The sequence below is a fragment of the Pristis pectinata genome, chromosome 22 (assembly GCF_009764475.1).
Source record: "Pristis pectinata isolate sPriPec2 chromosome 22, sPriPec2.1.pri, whole genome shotgun sequence".
Classification (NCBI taxonomy): domain Eukaryota; kingdom Metazoa; phylum Chordata; class Chondrichthyes; order Rhinopristiformes; family Pristidae; genus Pristis; species Pristis pectinata.
In genome coordinates, this window is record NC_067426.1 from 20,977,740 (window position 1) to 20,996,868 (window position 19,129).

Consider the following 19,129-nt stretch of genomic DNA (forward strand, 5'->3'; position numbering starts at 1 on the left):
GAAAAGATTCAAGGATGTTCTCAAAACCTCCTTCAAGAAATGCAACACCCCCATGACCCTGCAAAGTGGTGAAGAAGCATTCGAGGTGGTATTGAGAACCTCTCGACCATGCATTAGAATCCTTGGTTAATTGGCAAAAAGAGTGCACCAACTCACAACCTTCCCATCCACCCAACACCTAACCCCCCCCCCCACTGACCACCAGTTGACCATCTGTCAAAGAGTCTGCAGTTACCACCTTGGTCTCATTAGCCAACTAAGAACCCACACAATCGGAGAAGTAAGTTATCCTCGATCCCGAGGGTCTGCTTGAGAAGATATCAATCAGTCTACTTGTGTCAGAAAGAACATTTTCTCAAGCAACCGCCACCTCACCGACTGTGCGTCTTCAGCGTCTGGTTTTAATGTCAACGTTTTCACAGATGTTTCCACAACTATTTTTACTAGCGTTACATATCTGCTTCACGTTCCTCAATGGCTCGAATTTTAAGTTAGATGATCCCGAATTAAAGCACTTTCTTAATTCAAGTCGCTTCAGGCGTTGCTGATTGACAGGGCGAGTCCTGGCGAACGGACTCGGGAACCCTGCCGGAACAGCTCACGAATCCATCGTGGATCCTGGCCAAATGGTTGAGGCTAAATTCTCTCCTCATGTCACGCATTTAACACACACGAATAAATTATCGATAAAGGACTTACTTCAATGGCCACGTGTCCTGCGCTCTCTTTGTTGCCCTTTCGGTTGTCATGGTTGTGTTGTCCCAGCACTGCTTTTCTGATTGGTGCGAAGGACGCCGTCTCCCAGCAACGGTGCTGGTGTTTGGGACGGAGCGGCCGGAACGCTCTGCAGAATCGAGGAGCTGGTTCATGGAGTCGGCGTCTGGAGGCTGTCAGCAACAACGCGAACGTGTTGGGTAGGTACCTGGTTGCAGAAACACTGAAGTGTGTTGACGCTTGAATTTACTAGAGCGCGGTTAAGTAATAGCAACTTTTATTTTCGTGTCGTATTCTCTCATCATCAAATGATGGGCTCTCAAGTACTGGAAGAACATTTATTAAAATTTGAGCGATTGAAAAAATTCCAAAGGGTCTTCCCGTAGCCGAGCATAAAAAGTAGAAAGATTCGGTCCCTCAGCAGAGACCTGACACTGGAGCAAGAAAGCAAAGAGAGAAAACGAGTTCTCGATTGCTTCCAGTAGACTGCACAGGAAAATGTTCTTGTGAGACTAGATCTGGTTTTCCCGTGAATACACCTCGGATGATTTGGGACTGCTGAATTCAGTGGGATTGTGTTTACATCGCTGTTTTGATGATTGGAGTTATGAGTAAATGTAATTCTGAAGGAACCGTGGGGAAGAAAAATTACGTTTTATTATACAATTCTAATTCAATTGTTTTTAAAGCGCTGATGGTCAATGTGCGAGACATCATCAGGATTGAAAAAAAGCTTTGAAAGAAAATTATGTCATTCAGGAAACCAAGAAACAGTGGATTCAAACCTGGATTCTAATTATCTGGATTGTAGAAGATAATCTTTAATACTTGAATTATGAGAGTTCATATCCTTTAGCCTTCATCTCCAGTTAGTCATCTCTCTCCTCATTGCATCGATATGGAATCGTCATCCAACACAACTCCGCAGTCTACAATTCTCTTCCTGACTCTTTAATACTGCCCCTCATCCTTTCTTAAAAGACTTTCCTGTACATCTCCCTTAATAGTACCTTTAATTACTTAACTGATTTCTATTTTTATCTGTATATCAACAGCTAAATCTATTGTTGTTCATTTGTTGTTAAATACATTAAAATATAGGGAAACTGTTGTTTATTGCTCACGTTTCCTCTCCGCAGATGCAGCCTGACCTGCTGAGTACAGCATTTTGTTTCTGTCTGGGGATATTGGAGGAATAATTGTGAGTTCATCCCTTCCTTCTCTCCTTCACCTTTTCCTCGTTTACTTTCCAATCCTTACATAGAATAAAGCACCAAGAAATGTTTTATGTCAACACAATCTCAATATAAATTGTTAGTGAGGATAGAAATAAATGTTCTTAATTTTGAGATAACTGAAAAGAAAGAGTAATTGCATTTTCTAGTTTAGATATTGTGTGGATACGGGAAAGTGAAAAAAATTCTTTCATGTTGGTGGAAAAGTTCAGGACTGTACATAGCGTGGATGTTTGAGAGGGAAGAAAAACAGATTAGAAACTACAATGTGAAGGTGAAAACAGGATTATTTCTGTTAGCTCCTGTTAGCATACCGGGTGCAGTACTTTAAATCTCGAATAAATATATATCATTGAGGATTGTGTTTATAAAACTGTAAAACCTTAGGGAAGGTGGAGCAATAGAGAAGATATAAGATTTGTTTGTGATCAGTGGGGGTTACGAAACCAACTCTACCAGATAAAACGAACTAGGGGTGGAGCCATCACAGGCAGGAGGCTGTAACTGCAGATTGGATTTATGGGAGACATGAAAAAATGACTGAAAATTAGGGGAGAAAAGACGGTAGTACTCGGTAGTACTGATAGGCAGTTTCAGTGTTACGAATATAACTATTCACCATTTACTTTTCTGCTAAAAAGAAATTACTAAGTGCTGAGATGCTCAGCAAGTCAGGGAGCATTTGCAGAAAGAGAAACAGTGTTAATTTTTCAGGACAATGACCCTCAGAACTATAAGTGTTTTTGTGCTCATCATTTTAATTTTTCATTATCCAGGGTACCTTGTCAATATCCTCTGCTTTTTTCACCTGAAGCCTGCTGAGAATAAAGATATCACTGTCACTGAGAGAGAAAATAGTGATCAACCATAGTTTATTCTTCTAATAAATCTGAATTTTACTTTTCAGTTGATTTCACAAAAGCAAAATGGCAACTCTGAGTTTAAAGTCAGCTCAGAGATATTCTGTTCCAGACTGGTTTGCCAATAATAACCAGATCTCAACCAATTCGGAAAGACAACGTTATATGTCCCATCAGATCCGGCAGGAAGGCAGGAGCCTGCGAAATGAAACCAACAATCAGGTATGAGTCAAAGCCAGATTTGAGCATGGCATTTGTGAAAGAGGTCTGTCTGTCTACCTCCCTCCCACCCACCTACCCACCCACAATGTCCATGCTGAACATGATGCCAATTTAAACTGCACATCTGTCTGTATCTGGTCTATATCCCTGTGCATCCACAGTCAATGCTGGCCCTGCCTGTAACACTCACGTACTGTGAACAAATAAATTATGCCCTGAGTGCTTTAGTAGAAGGACTAAAAGGGCCAAATTCAAGGCTGTCTTGGGTAATTTTAAGTGAGATGCGGCATTTTGAGGTAAAATTTCAGGTAAAGGTGAACTTCTAAACAGCAAGGAGAGGAAAATGATTGGATTTTGTTTCAGAGTTCATCATTTTTGAGGAGTACATTGGTCAGCAATTTATAGTATCTATGTGTGCAAAGTTAAATATGTAAATCTAGAAGTTGCAGTAAAGTTGCTTTATTATTCCTGAAGTTAATTATTTTTCAGAATCGGGGGATTGCAACCCACGATGGATTGTCCTTCCTTAGTTGCCCTTAATCTGAGTGACTTGCTAAGTCTCTTGAGAGGACCTTAAGAATCAGCCACGTTGGTGGGTTTGGAGTAACGCATATGCCAGATTTGCTGCCCTGATAGACGTTAGAGAACTAGAAGGGTTTTTACAACAACCCAGTCGTTCTGTGGCCATCATTACATTAAGCTGAGGCCATGTCTGTTCTCTGAGGTGGGACTATTTAAAAACCCTTCAGTTCCTTGGCTACAAAGCTTTTGGAATGATCTGAGGCCTTGAGAGACTTTAAATTTAAATTTTCAGACTTGGAGTCTGTATGCATCATTCCAATCTAATTGGTCAAACAGATGTGCATGCCCAGTTTACACAGGTCCTAGATCTCCTGTAGGGGGCTCAGTGCTATTTTGACACAGTAATCAGCAGAAATTCCAATGAAAGCACTCAGAAAGTCTGTGGGTAGGTACAAGTAGCAACCCTGAGTTTCTTGATGTTCGTTTGATCCAGGTCAATTCAATGCACCCTTGATGACACAAATACACATTATTCAGCTTTCTGAGAAATATAAAACTGTTGACCACCTTGTAGAAAATTGCTCATTTACACCTGTAAAAATGTAATTTTGTCTTCCTTTGCAAGTTACTATTCTGGAAAGGTAAGATGTGACATCCCTGCTGTTTCTGCTTGCTGTTGAGAGACCAATATCTAGTTACACTTCTCGATCATTGTGTATGGTCAAGAGCTGCAGTTCTTCGTTTTATTATGGCATATTTTTACTTCCAGTCTCACTCTCTCTCCCTGCCTTAATTCTTTGTATCTCAATACAAAGTTGTCAATAAATTTGGTGACCAGTATGAAGATCCCTTGTCGTCGTATGTTCACAAAAGTAAATATAGATGAAAGCAGGTTATTTAGCTCGTTTGTTGTAAACAGAAGCAGGAGTAGCCCATCCACCATTCAATTTCTTGGATAATATTTATGGAACTTTGTGTATGTGTTTTCCAATATTTGGCTGCAAAATAGCAGTTATGGTTATGACATCTCTAGGGAAACACTGAGACTATAAAGTAATTTTTGAGTTCATGATTTGTGAAAGGCATTAAATAAATGTACATTAATTTGTTCATTTATTCTTCAATCCCTTTATACTATTTTTCATTTAAAGATGATAGCAATTTTAGAACGTAGTAATTAGAAAAACTCTCAAGAAATTATCCCTGGTGTTAATATAATCCACAGACATATGAAACAACAGGGCTGAATTTCCTCTGCCTCACCAGTTTCTGAGAATGAAAAAGGGATAAATAGCCATAAAGCAATCTGACCACACCAGTGGCAACATTTGCCATTCTTAGACTATCCTGCCTGAAAAAGTGGGTACTGTTAAATATTTAAATAGAATAGGGTGACATATATCTTCCACATCTTTTTCTTTTCATTTCCCAATGAGGCTATTTGGCTTATGTTTCCAACAGCAGTATGTGGATGACATGCCTATTCTCAGGAAGCTGATCCATCCATACAGCTGAGTTTAGTTGAGGGCAAATTGGGCAGCTGTAAAAATTACATTTTGGACTGAAGCTTGGGAAATGTGAAAATTTGACTCGTATAGTGTTGGATCTAATATTAATCAACCTTATCAATACTATAATTGCATGTGTGTCATTTGCTGACCTATATGTTAAGAATAGTATCTCCAAAATATCACAATCTTTAGTAACCACTGTATACATTCTGGCATGCATATAAAAAGAAAGTGGATGAATTGCAACAATTGATTTTGGCAAGCTTAATTACTTGGTAAACTATACAAAATTTGCTCTCTTGGATTACGACTTAATTAACCTTTTCACTTTATTGTTACCTGTTCTCATTGCCATTGATTTCTGACCTTTAAGAAACTCATATTTGGAACTGGGTTGTTAAGGTTAATTGACTGGAATTAATACAGTTATTCTGTTTTTTGGGAAAAGCTTACTTAGAATCTGCAGCACAGAACAATGCCATTCAGACCAACATTCCTGATCCATTTGAGCTCATCAATCTATTGGAACTGTGTGATCCAACTGTGGGGAAAACAGCCTGAAAAATGGCAGATGGAATTTAATGCAGACAAGTGTGAGGTGATGCACTTTGGGAGGACAAACCAGGGTAAGACTTGCACAGTGAATGGTAGGGCAATGAAGTGTGCTGTAGAACAAAGGGACCTGGGATTAAAGATCCATACTTCCTTGAAAGTGGCATCACAGGTAGATAGGGTCATAAAGAGAGCTTTTGGCACGTTGGCCTTCATAAATCAGGGCACTTGAGTACAGGAGTTGGGAATGTTATGTTGAAGTTGTACAAGATGTTGGTGAGGCCGAATTTAGAGTATTGTGTGTAGTTCTGGGCACCTACCTACAGAAAAGATATGAATAAGCTTGAAAGAGTACAAAGAAAATTTACACGGATGTTGCCAGGACTTGAGGACTTGAGTTTTAGGGAAAGGTTGAATAGGTTAGGACTTTATTCCCTGGAGTGCAGGAGGATGAGGGGAGATCTTATTGAGGTGTACAAAATTATGAGGGGTAGAGATAGGGTGAATGCATGCAGGCTTTTCCCCTCAGGTTGGGTGAGACTAGAACTAGAGGATATAGGTTTAGGGTGAAAGGTGAAATATTTAAGGGGAACCTGAGAGGAAACTTTTTCACTCAGAGGATGGTGCAAGTGTGGAACAAGCTGCCAGCAGAAGTGGTAGGTGAGGGTTCAATTGTAACACTTAAGAGAAGTTTGGATAGGTACGTGGATGGGAGGGGTCTGGAGGGATATGGTCTGGGTGCAGGTAGATGGGACCAGGCAGAAAATCAAGTCAGCACGGACTAGATAGGCCGAAAGGCCTGTTGCTGTGCTATAGTACTCTGTGATTCTATGACTCTCTTACTTGTTGCAGACTAAATGGGATCAAGAAGATAACAGCACCAGGCTCGCTGACCGTATAGATGATGTGGAGCGATGGAAAGAACTTTTGGAGATTGCTCTTTGTGATATTAAGACTGAAATAGATGCTTTAACCAAAGTAAGTTTAAACTAGTAGTTCCTCACAGTTATCTTGAAAATGATCTCAGAATTTTTCATTTTTGGAAGTAATAAATTTGGGCTACATATTCTGTGCCAAGGAGGCAAAGAACATGGATTGAAATGACTGTATTTGAGAGCTTTCACTGGCAATATCTGAGCAATGAAGATGGGGAAAAGTGCAGAAATTTTGTAAAATTGGACAACAAATAGTTTTATTTAATCTGGGTGAGTATTAGGTGGAACTTTGCAAACTCTTCTAAAAAAAATAAGGACCTGCCTTTTAGACTAGCAGGGCCTCAGAGACACAAACCTTGTTACTTCATCACTCATACTAGGCCCTGCAGATTTTTCCAACCTTCCCACTTACATCAACGTCCATTTCCTTTCTCACAGCTCCACAGTATCAGAAAGACTAGGCACTGAAATCAATTGCAAAATTCTCACCGCAGTAAAAAGGAGAGTGACCCTTCTGTCTGTGCAGTTCAAGGATGCATTTAATGTTTTATTTAGCTAGAGTACACCTAATATTTCTAAATTATTCAACCAGATCAAAGTGAATGCTTTATATATTTTTAAGTGGAGGAAGATGTGTTTTTGTACAGCTGAGTAGTTTTAGTTGATCTCTTCCAGAGTAAGGAAGAAGCAGAACGTGCTTTAGAAGCCAAGAATCTAAATCTGGATGTTGCCATCGAGTCTCTAACTTTACGGGAAGGTCGGCAAGACATTGATCTTGTGACAGACCAAGTGCACGAGCAGCTTCTTAAGGAGGTTGAGGTGATTGATGGTTCAAAGAAAGCTCTTCAGCAGAAAATCAGTGAAGCCTTTGAACAACTCTGGTATGTGCAAACAGTTGGCTGTTATTTATTAGTATTTCTGATTGTTTGTGACATCTTGCCTTATTTGTATCCAGTATATTTGGCACTTTACTAAGTTATCCAAAAGTACACTTTTGCTCACTTTCATTTAGAACTCTGCAAATACTAATCCTGAACCAGCTACTGTGAAACAATTTGGTTTCCTTTCCAGTCTTCTTGCAGAAGAACAATGACCTTGCCCTTGGATTGCCAATAACTTGACAATGTCTAGATTTAAATATTCCTGCACTTCAATTAACTTCCATTGTTCAATATGAATTTAAACTCTTCTAAAGCTCTGAACTCGCATTTTGTTTGCTCAGAGTCCTGTTAATTATCACTCTTGTTCTAACCAAATTATTTAAGCCCCTATTCTCCAATTGCATTGAACTGACATGCAGGGATAAGGTCCATTATTGAAATGTTATCCAGTTTCAACATTTGTCCTTAGAACTTTAGTCTCTCTTTCATCTTCCCTATCTCCATTCCAGCATCCAAGCTTTAAGCCGTTTGGAATCTACTTGGCAGAACTTTAAGCTTCCTGTTGGAATATCATAAATATTATCTAAGTTTTATTAAGTTTATTATTTCCATTTGAGATGCTCATAGAGTTGGAAGTTTTGGCTGACATAGACGCACACTGATTTCCAACTAAATTAATGAAGTGACAGGGTTATATCAAGAAAAAATGCAAAGCTGGAACTATGAGACACAAATGGCGAGATAAAATACTAGAAAATTCTGTATATATTCAGCAGGCCAGGCAGCATCTTTGGAGACACATCTTCCCCTTCCCTCTTCAGCATTCCCTCTTTGATGCATTGGTTCACTCTTCCATTTCCGCCAACAACCACTACCATTCTCAACTGCAGGAAATGAAACACCTGCCCTTCTCGCCATCCACGGATCCAAATACTTTCGGGTGAAGCAGCGATTAACCTGTACTACTTGCAACTTAGTGTTCTGCTCCATGTTGGAGAAACCAGAAGTGGGATGAGTAGCTGCTTTGCAGAACAGCCCCAATCAGTCCTCAAGGAGGGCCTTGAGTTTCGCACTGCCTGCCACTTCATTCTCCATCCCACTCCCACAGTATGTCTTTTGATATATTGCTGCCCTTGGGCGTTAAGATTGAATTCAACAATTTCAGAAAACCTACATTTTTGGTTTGTATCAGAACTCACCAGTTCTAATGCAAGGTCATCAATTTGCAATGTTTAACTCTCTCCCTTCAGAGTTGTTGCCTGACCTGTGAGGTACTTCCAGCATTCTGTTTTCACTTCAGATTTTTAAGACTGCTTTGCAGAATGTCTCCAGTCCACTGGGATAATCCCAAGTTTCCAATTGCCTGTTACTTTCATTTTCTATCCCACTCCTTCAGGCCAGTTCTGACCTGCAACATTAACTCTGTTTCTTTCTCCACAGATGTTGCCTGACCTGCTGAGTATTTTGAGCATTTTCTGTTTTGGTTCGCCAGTTTGCATCTCACAGTTCCAGCATTCTCTTCATGACCCCCAACACTTTTTCTCTCCCCTCCTGTTTTCATTTGTCTCCTTCTATTCATATTTTCTCCAGACAGACCATGTGCAACTAACCAGCTTTTACTACCTTTTCTCAGCTGGAACTTGTGTTATATAGTCTCTCCACGCTATCACAGATATTCCCTTCATTCTTTCCACCTCTATCCTTTCTCTGCAAGTTAAAACTTATTTGATTTTGAACTTTTCTCATTTCTAAAACAGCCTAGGTTTTTGTGCTGCACACTCAAGTAGGACCTGTAGCCACAACCTTCTGACTTGACGTGAGATTGCTACCAATTCATCATCAATTGACCAGATCTATTGACTGATTGGACTTTCTGTTGTTTCTTTTGCAGTTTGTTGATGGAAGCACGTCAGCAGCTGATCTTTGACATAAAGAATAAAAAGGAAGCTTTGAATGTTGATGGAGTTGCCCTGTCTCTCAACAATAATTCCCCAAATATTTCGCTCAAGCCAAACCCATTGCGCATCCCTCCTGGGTAAGAAAACCTTTATTTTCCAGTTCTGATTGATCTCAGTCCGTAGTTTCAGTTCCATACCCCTTCACCCACCACCCCCAAGCCAAACAGGTGTTCCCCCTGTTGATCAAGTTGCTGATAGTTCCATAGGTGGCATTGAATATGCAGCATATTGACCAAGTAGCTCCTCTTCTTGGGTTACAGACTCTAAGCAGGATGTCAGACGCTAACCATCAGATCATTATTGCTGACACGCATTTTGTGCATGCTACACACATAGGCTCCTTGGAGCTTCCATGTTATTTGGCTGAGGTTGCTTAATTGAGCACTAACTAGAAGTTTGAATGAGACTAACCTATCTAATGGTCAATTTACCCACTGAGCTATTGCAGCTCAAATTTTGTACAGAAAAGGATCTTGGATTTTCTGCTTGGTGTTAAAAGTAAATGTTTTCATAGATCAATGCTTTTCCAACTGACTAAAGAAACAAATTTTCCTCACAGTTGTCCCCATCCTCACAGCAGGATGTGGCTTCATAACCATTGACAAACTCAAACTGTATGTCTCTGTATGACTGTATTTTTCATGTGAAAGCCTAGATACCTTGAGTATCAACAGGCAAATTCACTGAGAATACAACAGTCACTCTGATCTATTCTTAAATTGATATTCAGCAGGCATACTTTTCATTAGCTGCCACAGAAAAGTAAATTAGAAATGAGAACACTTATCTTGTGGTCAAGTGTAGCACCGCAACTGCTGTCTTAGCTAACTACCTAATTCAGTTCAGACTTGTCAGTGATCTTGTTCTCTCTAGCTCAGTACAACACAATGTACAATCATTCAATATCCTAATGAACAGACATGTATTTTCCCAAATGAGATATTCACGTAAATTCTAAAAGCAGAAAAGAATAAACTAAAAACTGAGAGGGGAAAAAATGAGTCACTTCAGTTGTTGTTGTTGCCTGCTTTGGGTAGTTCCACCACCGTTCAGCAATGGGATATGTTCAGCCGTTACAACAAGGATCGTGCAGAGACAGAGATGAAAGCTTCAACTAATCTTCGGGAAGCGATTGCAGCCGCCATTAAACATGTAAGTCTTAATGAGACCTTCTTATCTCTCTTTAGGATCTGCAAAAGCTGGAATTACTGTCAAAGATCTAGGTTTCATTATTGTTAACCTTAGGGAAAATAGATGCAGAATTAAGACTTTTCTGATCCAGTATTTGATAGGGTCACTACAAGAATCAGAATACTTTAACTTGCAGTGTTAATGCATTTTCTATCTCCTTATAAAGCAGGAGACCACCCTACATTTTAAATCAAGATTTAGTTGGTTGTGGTAATAGATATTTCACAAATTGTGATGTAATCACTGTAACTATTCACAATGCTGGCCCATCATCCTTTCTTTGATAAAAACTATGTTTATAAAAGGAATATAAAGGAGGAAATTTGAAGGAAAGATTCTAAGATTAGGAGTTAAAATATTCACAATATGAATAAAACCTTATGTTTAAATCTTGTAGTGAATTGTAGTGAAATCAGCAGATTTACAAAGCAGCACGTTCATTATTTATGAATGTCAAGTGGGATGTGAAGGGCAAAGAGTGAGACCTTTTAGATAAGGATGAACAGACAATGAGCAACTTATAAAATGAAATGACCCTTAACTTGACTCCTGATTTTTGTCATTGCAGACTGATAATGAAGTGGAGGCACAGCGAGTTGCCACAGACTTTACCTTCAGGAAGAGAATTCATGAGTTTGAACAGGCCCTTAATGAATTAAAGTGGCAAGAGAAGAATGTAATGGACTTCATTCTATTTAGGCACACATTTTGTTTAATTGTTATTTAAACTGTTTCATAGAATCATAGAACCATACAGCACAAAACAGGCCCTTCGGCCCACCATGTTGTGCCGTCCATCAAACCACCTTCACACTATCTAACCCTTTCCTCCCGCATATCCCTCTATCTCACATTCCTCCATGTGCCTATCCAACAAACTCTTGAACCTGTCCAATGTATCTGCCTCCACCACCACCCCAGGCAGTGCATTCCATGCACCAACCACTCTCTGGGTGAAAAACCTCCCCCTGACATCTCCCCTGAACCTCCCACCCATAACCTTAAAACCATGCCCTCTCGCCTTGAGCATTGGTGCCCTGGGAAGGAGGTGCTGACTGTCTGCTCTATCTATTCCTCTCAATATTTTATACACCTCTATCATGTCTCCTCTCATCCTCCTCCTTACCAGTGAATAAAGCCCTAGCACCATATTCCATACGCTCTAATCCAGGCAGCATCCTGGTAAATCTCCTCTGCACCCTCTCCAACGCCTCCACATCCTTCCTATAATACGGCGACCAGAACTGAACACAGTACTCTAAGTGTGGTCTAACTAGAGTTTTGTAAAGCTGCATCATCACTTTGTGGCTCTTAAACTCAATCCCACGATTTATGAAAGCTAACATCCCATAGGCCTTCTTAACTGCTCTATCCAGCTGTGAGGCAACTTTCAGTGAACTGTGAATATGAACCCCCAGATCCCTCTGCTCCTCTACACTGCCAAGTACCTTGCCATTTACCCTGTACTCTGCCCTGGAGTTTGTCCTTCCAAAGTGTACCACCTCACACTTCTCCGGATTGAACTCCATCTGCCACTTGTCAGCCCAGCTCTGCATCCTATCAATATCCCTCTGTAAGCTCCGACAGCCCTCCACACTATCCACAACACCGCCGATCTTAATGTTGTCCGCAAACTTACTAACCCAGCCTTCCACCCTCTCATCTAAGTCATCTATAAATATCACAAAAAGTAGAGGTCCCAGAACCGATCCCTGCGGGACACCACTAGTCACTGCCCTCCAATCCGAGGGCACTCCTTCCACGACAATCCTCTGCTTTCTACAGGCAAGCCAATTCCTAATCCACACAGCCAAGCTTCCCTGGATCCCTTGGCCTCTGACCTTCTGAAGAAGCCTACCACAAGGAACCTTATCAAACGCCTTACTAAAATCCATATAGACCACATCCACCGCACTACCCTCATCAATCTTCCTTGTCACCTCCTCAAAGAACTCCATCAGGCTTGTGAGGCAAGATCTTCCCTTCACAAAGCCATGCTGGTTGTCCCTAATCAGTCCATGGTTCTCTAGGTGTTCATAGATCCTATCCCTTAGAATCTTTTCTAACAGCTTACCCACCACAGACGTGAGACTCACCAGTCTGTAATTCCCTGGACTATCCCTACTACCTTTTTTGAACAAGGGGACAACATTCGCCACCCCCCAATCCTCCGGCACCATGCCCGTGGACAATGAGGACTCAAAGATCCTTACCAGCGGTTCAACAATCTCCTCCCTCACCTCTCAAAGCAGCCTGGGGAAAATCCCGTCAGGCCCCGGAGATTTACCTGTCTTGATATTATTTAACAACTTCAACACATCCTCTCTCTTGATATCTACAACCTCGAGAACATTACTCTTACCAGCACTCCCTTCCGCGTCATCAAGACCCCTCCCCTTGGTGAATACCAAAGAGAAGTATTCATTGAGAACTTCTCCCACTTCTGCCGCCTCCAGGCACATTCTCCCACCTTTGCCTTTAATCGGACCTACCTTTACCCTAGCCATCCTCCTACCCTTCACGTACGTGAAAAGGCCTTGGGATTTTCCTTAACCCTACTAGCCAACGTCTTTTCATGTCCCCTTCTAGCTCTCCTCAGCCCTTTCTTAAGTTCCTTCCTCGCTACTCTATATTCCTCACGGGCCCTGTATGAACCTTGCTGCTTATACCTTATGTATGCTTCCTTCTTCTCCCTAACTAGTCGTTCCACCTCTCTCGTCACCCACGGTTCCTTCACCCTGCCATTCCTTCTCTGCCTCACCGGGACATATTTATCCCTGACATCCTGCATAAGATCCCTGAACATCGACCACATCTCCATGGTACATTTCCCTTCAAAAAGGACATCCCAATTTACACTCCCAAGTTCTCTCCTTATAGCCTCATAGTTCGCCCTTCCCCAGTTAAATATCTTCTTGTCCTCTCTGCACCTGTCCCTGTCCATGACAATTTTAAAGGTTATGGAGCAATGGTCACTGTCCCCCAAATGCTCACCCACCAATAGATCCTTCACCTGTCCCGGTTCATTTCCTAAAACTAGATCTAGCATGGCATTCCCTCTAGTCGGCCTGTCGACATACTGCATCAGGAATCCCTCCTGGACACATTTAACAGTTTCCGTCCCATCTAAACCTTTGGCACTAAGCAGGTTCCAGTCTATATTTGGGACGTTGAAGTCTCCCATTATAACAACCCTGTTATTTTTGCTTTTCTCCAAACACTGCCTGCCAATCTGCTCCTCTATATCTCTACTGCTACTGGGGGGCCTACAGAATACTCCTAGTAGAGTAACTGCTCCTTTCTTGTTCCTTACTTCCACCCATAGGGACTCTAGAGATGATCCTTCTGCAACATCCATCCTTTCCACAGCCGTAACAGTGTCCCTGACCAGTATCGCCACCCCTCCTCCTCTTCTCCCCCCTTCCCTCTTCCTCTTAAAACACCGAAAACCAGGAATATTCAATATCCACTCCTGCCCTGACGTCAGCCACAAGTCCCCCATACTTATCCAAGCCCTCAGTTCATCTCCCTTATTCCTGAAGCTTTTTGCATTTAAGTAAACACACTTCAGTCTATCTACCTTACTACTTTTATAGCCTGTATTCTGCTTCTCCTTCCCCAAAGCCTCTCTACCTGTTTGATCTAACTTTTCCCCATCCCCTTCTTCCTCTGACCTACTCCTCCGGTTCCCTTCCCCCTCGCAAACTAGTTTAAACCCTCCCGAACCACCCTAGCAAACCTAGCCGCAAGGATATTGGCCCCCCTCTGGTTCGGGTGTAACCCATCCTCTCTGTACAGGTCCCACCTTCCCGAGAAGAGATCCCAATGATCCAGAAATCTAAAACCCTCACTCCTGCACCAACTTCTCAGCCACGCATTTATCTGCCACCTCCTCCTGTTCCTGCCTTCACTATCGCATGGCACCGGCAGCAATCCCGAGATTGCTACCCTTGAGGTCCTGTTCCTCAGTCTTCTGCCTACCTCCCTGAACTCGCTCTTCAGGATCTCATCCCCCTTCCTACCTATGTTGTTGGTATGTCATTTGAAACATACATATTTTTAATATATAGAAAGATTAAGTAAAAATGACAGGGAATTTATTTACCTACACTGGTACTCGAAATGGATATCAATGCTGAGCCTCTAATAGCTGATTAAAATATCAATGTATTGGGAAGTCCATTCATTATAATATATTACCCCACAGATTGGCAATTGAGTCTTGAGATAAGGGAGATATAACCAAAGCCAGGTGCAATAAAACCCATTGTATGGTTTCTTAAGGAACTGTACTAAACTTGGGAAAGGATGTGGCTGTTTGCTTCACAGCTTTGGATCAACTTATCTGTTACAAACCAATTTCACAAATTAGGTCCTCTTAGAACCTAACCACTTTATTGCGAAAGTTGGGTTTGACCATTCAAGTATGTTTTTTTTAAACAGCAAAGTAACTTTTTATTACTACTAAACAACCTCCCGAGCACTGAAAAATTAATTTTCCTTCATTTTGGTTACTGATTATTTTAATATTTTTTTCTTTCATATCTCATACCCAGACGTATATTTCTTACCGTCATTTTGATTTCTGTACAAGATTAACATTGAATTGAATATTTTAATTTCCAGTTTTTTCCCTCAGTAAGGATTCTTCAGTAAGATTAATCAAAGAAACACATTGTTGCCAGCCAGTTAATGTAGGTAGCAATGTTATGACTTCTGCATATAACTGCACATATATAGAACTGCTGTCTGATTTTCTCCTTAATGATAAGTGAGTGCAGTAGTGCAGTAACCTTGGTTATTCCTCACTGTTAATCACTCAAGGTTCCAGTCTTTGGGTTGGTGAATCGTTACTTACACCCTTATCCTACACTCAGCAGTTTATTTTGTGTGTGCAACTTCAAGAAAAATAAGCTTCTGGCTCACAGAATACCAGATTCAAAAACAAAAGGGAAGATATTGTGAAGCTACCTCTCCTGTTTTTTTTGCAACAAAGCTTTTAGTTTTCTATGTCATTGTTCTCACTCAGATCTTGGAGGAAATTGCAGATCTTGAAGAGGAAATTCGACGCCTTGAAGCAGATCTTCGAGCTAAGACTGCACCTTTGAAGGTGGCTCACACAAGACTTGAAACTCGTACCTACAGACCCAACATTGATCTCACCAGAGATGAAGTAAGAATGAAAACATCATGTTATGATATTCTATTTCCCTTTCTGACTGAATCAACAAGTGAGCAACAAATTATATACCCTCTCAATTGGGGAAAAAAACACTTCCTTTCATCTCTTCAATTGCGAGCTCCTGTTCCTGTCCATCTGCTGCTGATGAATTCTTCACACATGCCTTTTAAACATTGCCATAATACAGTATTCATGGGAGGGTATGCTTTATGACGTTATTGTGTATGATGACTCTTTTCCCAGACTGCAATTATTACAGTGTAGTGGATGCAAGATATGCAGGCACGGTAGTGTAGCGGTTAGTGTAATGCTATTACAGCACCAATGACCTGGGTTCAATCCCCCCCGCTGTCTGTAAGGAGTTTGTACGTTCTCCCCGTGTCTGCGTGGGGTTTCCTCCGGTTTCTCCCACATTCAACGATGTAAGGGTTAGGAAGTTGTGGGCATGCTGTGTTGGCGCCAGAAGTGTGGCGACACTTGCAGGCTGCCCCCAGAACACTACACAAAAGATGCATTTCACTGTGTGTTTCGGTGCACATGTGACTAATAAAGAAATCTTATTTTATTAGTAAAACTGAGGAGAACTATCTTCATTAGCTATAATGCGAATTGATGAAAATGCCATGACGGCCATCCTCAATAGCATATGTGTTTTTTCTGCAGGCACAGTATGGGCTGATAGATGAGGTACACCAGTTGGAAGGGACCATTGCTGCCCTCAAGCAGAAGCTTGCACAATCTCAGTAAGTTGTATGTTCTCTACTCACAGATTAGTTAGCCATCTTTCACATAGAAAAGAACTTCTCCATTTCTGAGTAAATGAAGGTGCCAAAAATACTAATTATATTTATTTAAGGTTTTAAAAAGGATATAATTTTGTCTGGAGACAGCATTGCAGAGTTGTCACAACTATAGGCATGCCATGCCCTTTCTCAATATTTTCAAAGCCGAAATGGTACACTTAAACTGTTATCACTATGAATCTTAGTGGATTTTTGTTCAGAAAAAAATGATGTGACTGTGTTCCAATTGAATGAAACTAGATCTATATTCTTCATATTACACCAAGGAAAATTTTACCAATTTTCTAGGTTGGATGATTGCAACTCTGGTGTATTCCCTGCCAGAAGGTTGGTAAATGTAGTTTCTCCTGGTGGGAAAGACCTACCTCCACATGGTGGCACCATTGAGATGAGTAGGAGGTATTTGCAAAGTTCTGCTGTAAAGGCCTCAATACAATTGCTGACAAAGGAAAGTTTTATAGTCATCATGGTTCCTCAAAATTGCATGAAACCTCAAAAGCCCCCAAAGTTGTGAGGTTGACTGTGAGTTGTAGAGTTTACTGGACTAAAATAAAGGTTTGATTTTTCTGGGGGCGGAAGAAACAAAATTCAGTGATGAGGAATATTTAAAGTTTCTATGATTCTGCTTCAGGGATGCTTTGACTTCTCTCTACAAACAACTGGCACGAGTACAAGAAGACATCAATTTAAAGACCCATTCACTCTGCCTTGATAACAAGAGCATGGATGTAAGAAGAAAACTCACAACTCCACCTGAGAAATATGTGTCAAAGATGGATAGTTTCACCCGTACACCCAACCGGGAGCTTCCAGAAATTAAATGCAGACAACTTGATTTATTATGATGATATTGAATCTAGTTCAAAAAGGAGAATATTTCCTTGTAATCTAATGATGTATCTGCTGCAATGATGAACATGAATTACACATGCTATAATCACCCAAGGAAATAAATAAAAGTGCCTAATCTCAGCAAATTCATGTTAACAAGTGAATGAGAAAAGTAAAATCATTGGGAAGTATAAGACATGATGCTATTGGACCGCAGTATCACATTTCAAAACATTTTGAAAATACTGCATTAATGTGAGGACTGAGGGCATTAAAGATTCTTTTAGAAGGTATTCAGTCAACAAATGTATAGCACTGGAGTCAGAGATTCCAGAAAGTATTTGAAATTGAAAGGAGATGGGGTAGAAATATAATCAGAGCGTTCTTACTTTGATTGCTCTTTTGTGATCTATTCTGGAAAGTGAGTGAGGAGACATCAAATGAGGATATGGTGCATCTTGGCTATTATGGTCATTCACCCCATGTTTGAACAGCCAGTCAACAATATCTAGGACCATATACAAGAATGGTTGTTTGGATAGATGCTGAAGGGCTATCTGAACTCATGGAAGCAGGAGACAAATTTTCGGGAAGACAGGAGACAAAAATCAGAAAACGATTGCACACTTCGTGAAAGGGGGAGATCTTGATTTCTGCATGAGATTTTTGTTTAGCTTTTGGTTTGCAGTTTAAGGCTTGCAGAACAGTAGATGCCAATTCTAAGTCCTTGATTTTCTGGACATAATTTCATATTTTACTCATTATAGTTATCCAATAGGTTTCATGCAACTCAGTTAACTCCTTTGGAGTCAAGAGTCAAAACTAGATTAAAAGTTTTTCTTTACAATTACTTGTCATTTTCTATATAAAAAAACATTATGAAGAATATTATTCTAACCTTCTTGTATATTCATTATTGAACAGCCTTAAACTTAATGATGCCCTGACCCCAGTTGTAGGGAAAATTTTTAGGCATCTGTTGCAACTTTTTTTTGAAAAGGTACATTGGTGATAAAAATGTTGGCCAACCTTATAGCTTTATTTTTCAAACTGCGAGGTTGTAAGTCGATGGATGCATATTGAAGATTTCTGATTTGCACATGTTGAAAATGGCCTATCATGGCTAGACAGGCATCATAGGAGTAATCATTCAGCCAAAATATTGACTGTATTTTCCTTTGTTTCATTGCACCACACAGTTAATGCAAACAGATCTTCAAATACAAAAATGCATAAACAAAATAGTGGGTGAGTGATGCCTCCGTTGTTACCTCTTAACTAATCCCTCGAGGATATTTTAAGGCAATTACTCCTGCTTTCCCTCATCTCTTGTTGGAATCTGCTTATTTCTGCCAACAGCCTCGGACAAAATCAGGAGCAAACTCAGAACCTGCCATGGATGTAATCTTTAAAAATATAAGAAAAGTTTGTCTTTATGGACTTCCAAAGACTGAAATTTTTTTCTTAAATATTAGCTTGAGATCCATGAAATATCATTCAATTTATTAAGGTCAGACCTTGATTTGCCTTGTGTAGCTTTATATGAATTAGTTGCCAAAGAATGACACTGAACAAGGCAAATCCATAGTTGAATGAAAGCAACTCATAGAAATTGCTTTTTTTCTGCAAACACAGTATAATAAAATTTATTCCAAATGGCTACATATAAAATTGGGCAAGGCTATATTCAGATAATATGGATCACTGGAAGTTAAAGGGTAAATTTTGCTTG

General features: G+C 40.4%; 1 protein-coding gene across 2 annotated transcripts; it reads left to right on the top strand.

The window, feature by feature from the left end:
• Positions 1-834: 834 nt before the first annotated feature.
• tekt2 (tektin 2 (testicular)) lies at positions 835-17,533 on the top strand. Of its 2 annotated transcripts, XM_052036481.1 has the most exons (11): positions 836-914; positions 1,854-1,915; positions 2,857-3,031; positions 6,469-6,594; positions 7,227-7,432; positions 9,324-9,467; positions 10,428-10,542; positions 11,150-11,257; positions 15,611-15,754; positions 16,427-16,506; positions 17,198-17,533. In XM_052036481.1, exons 3-11 carry the CDS (start codon positions 2,876-2,878, stop codon positions 17,409-17,411), a joined length of 1,293 nt encoding a protein of 430 aa, XP_051892441.1. In that variant the 5' UTR covers positions 836-914; positions 1,854-1,915; positions 2,857-2,875; the 3' UTR covers positions 17,412-17,533. The 2 variants fall into 2 exon arrangements, with proteins under 2 accessions (XP_051892442.1, XP_051892441.1); XM_052036482.1 differs by lacking the exon at positions 1,854-1,915 and having other exon boundaries at positions 835-914.
• The last annotated feature ends 1,596 nt before the right edge of the window (positions 17,534-19,129 follow it).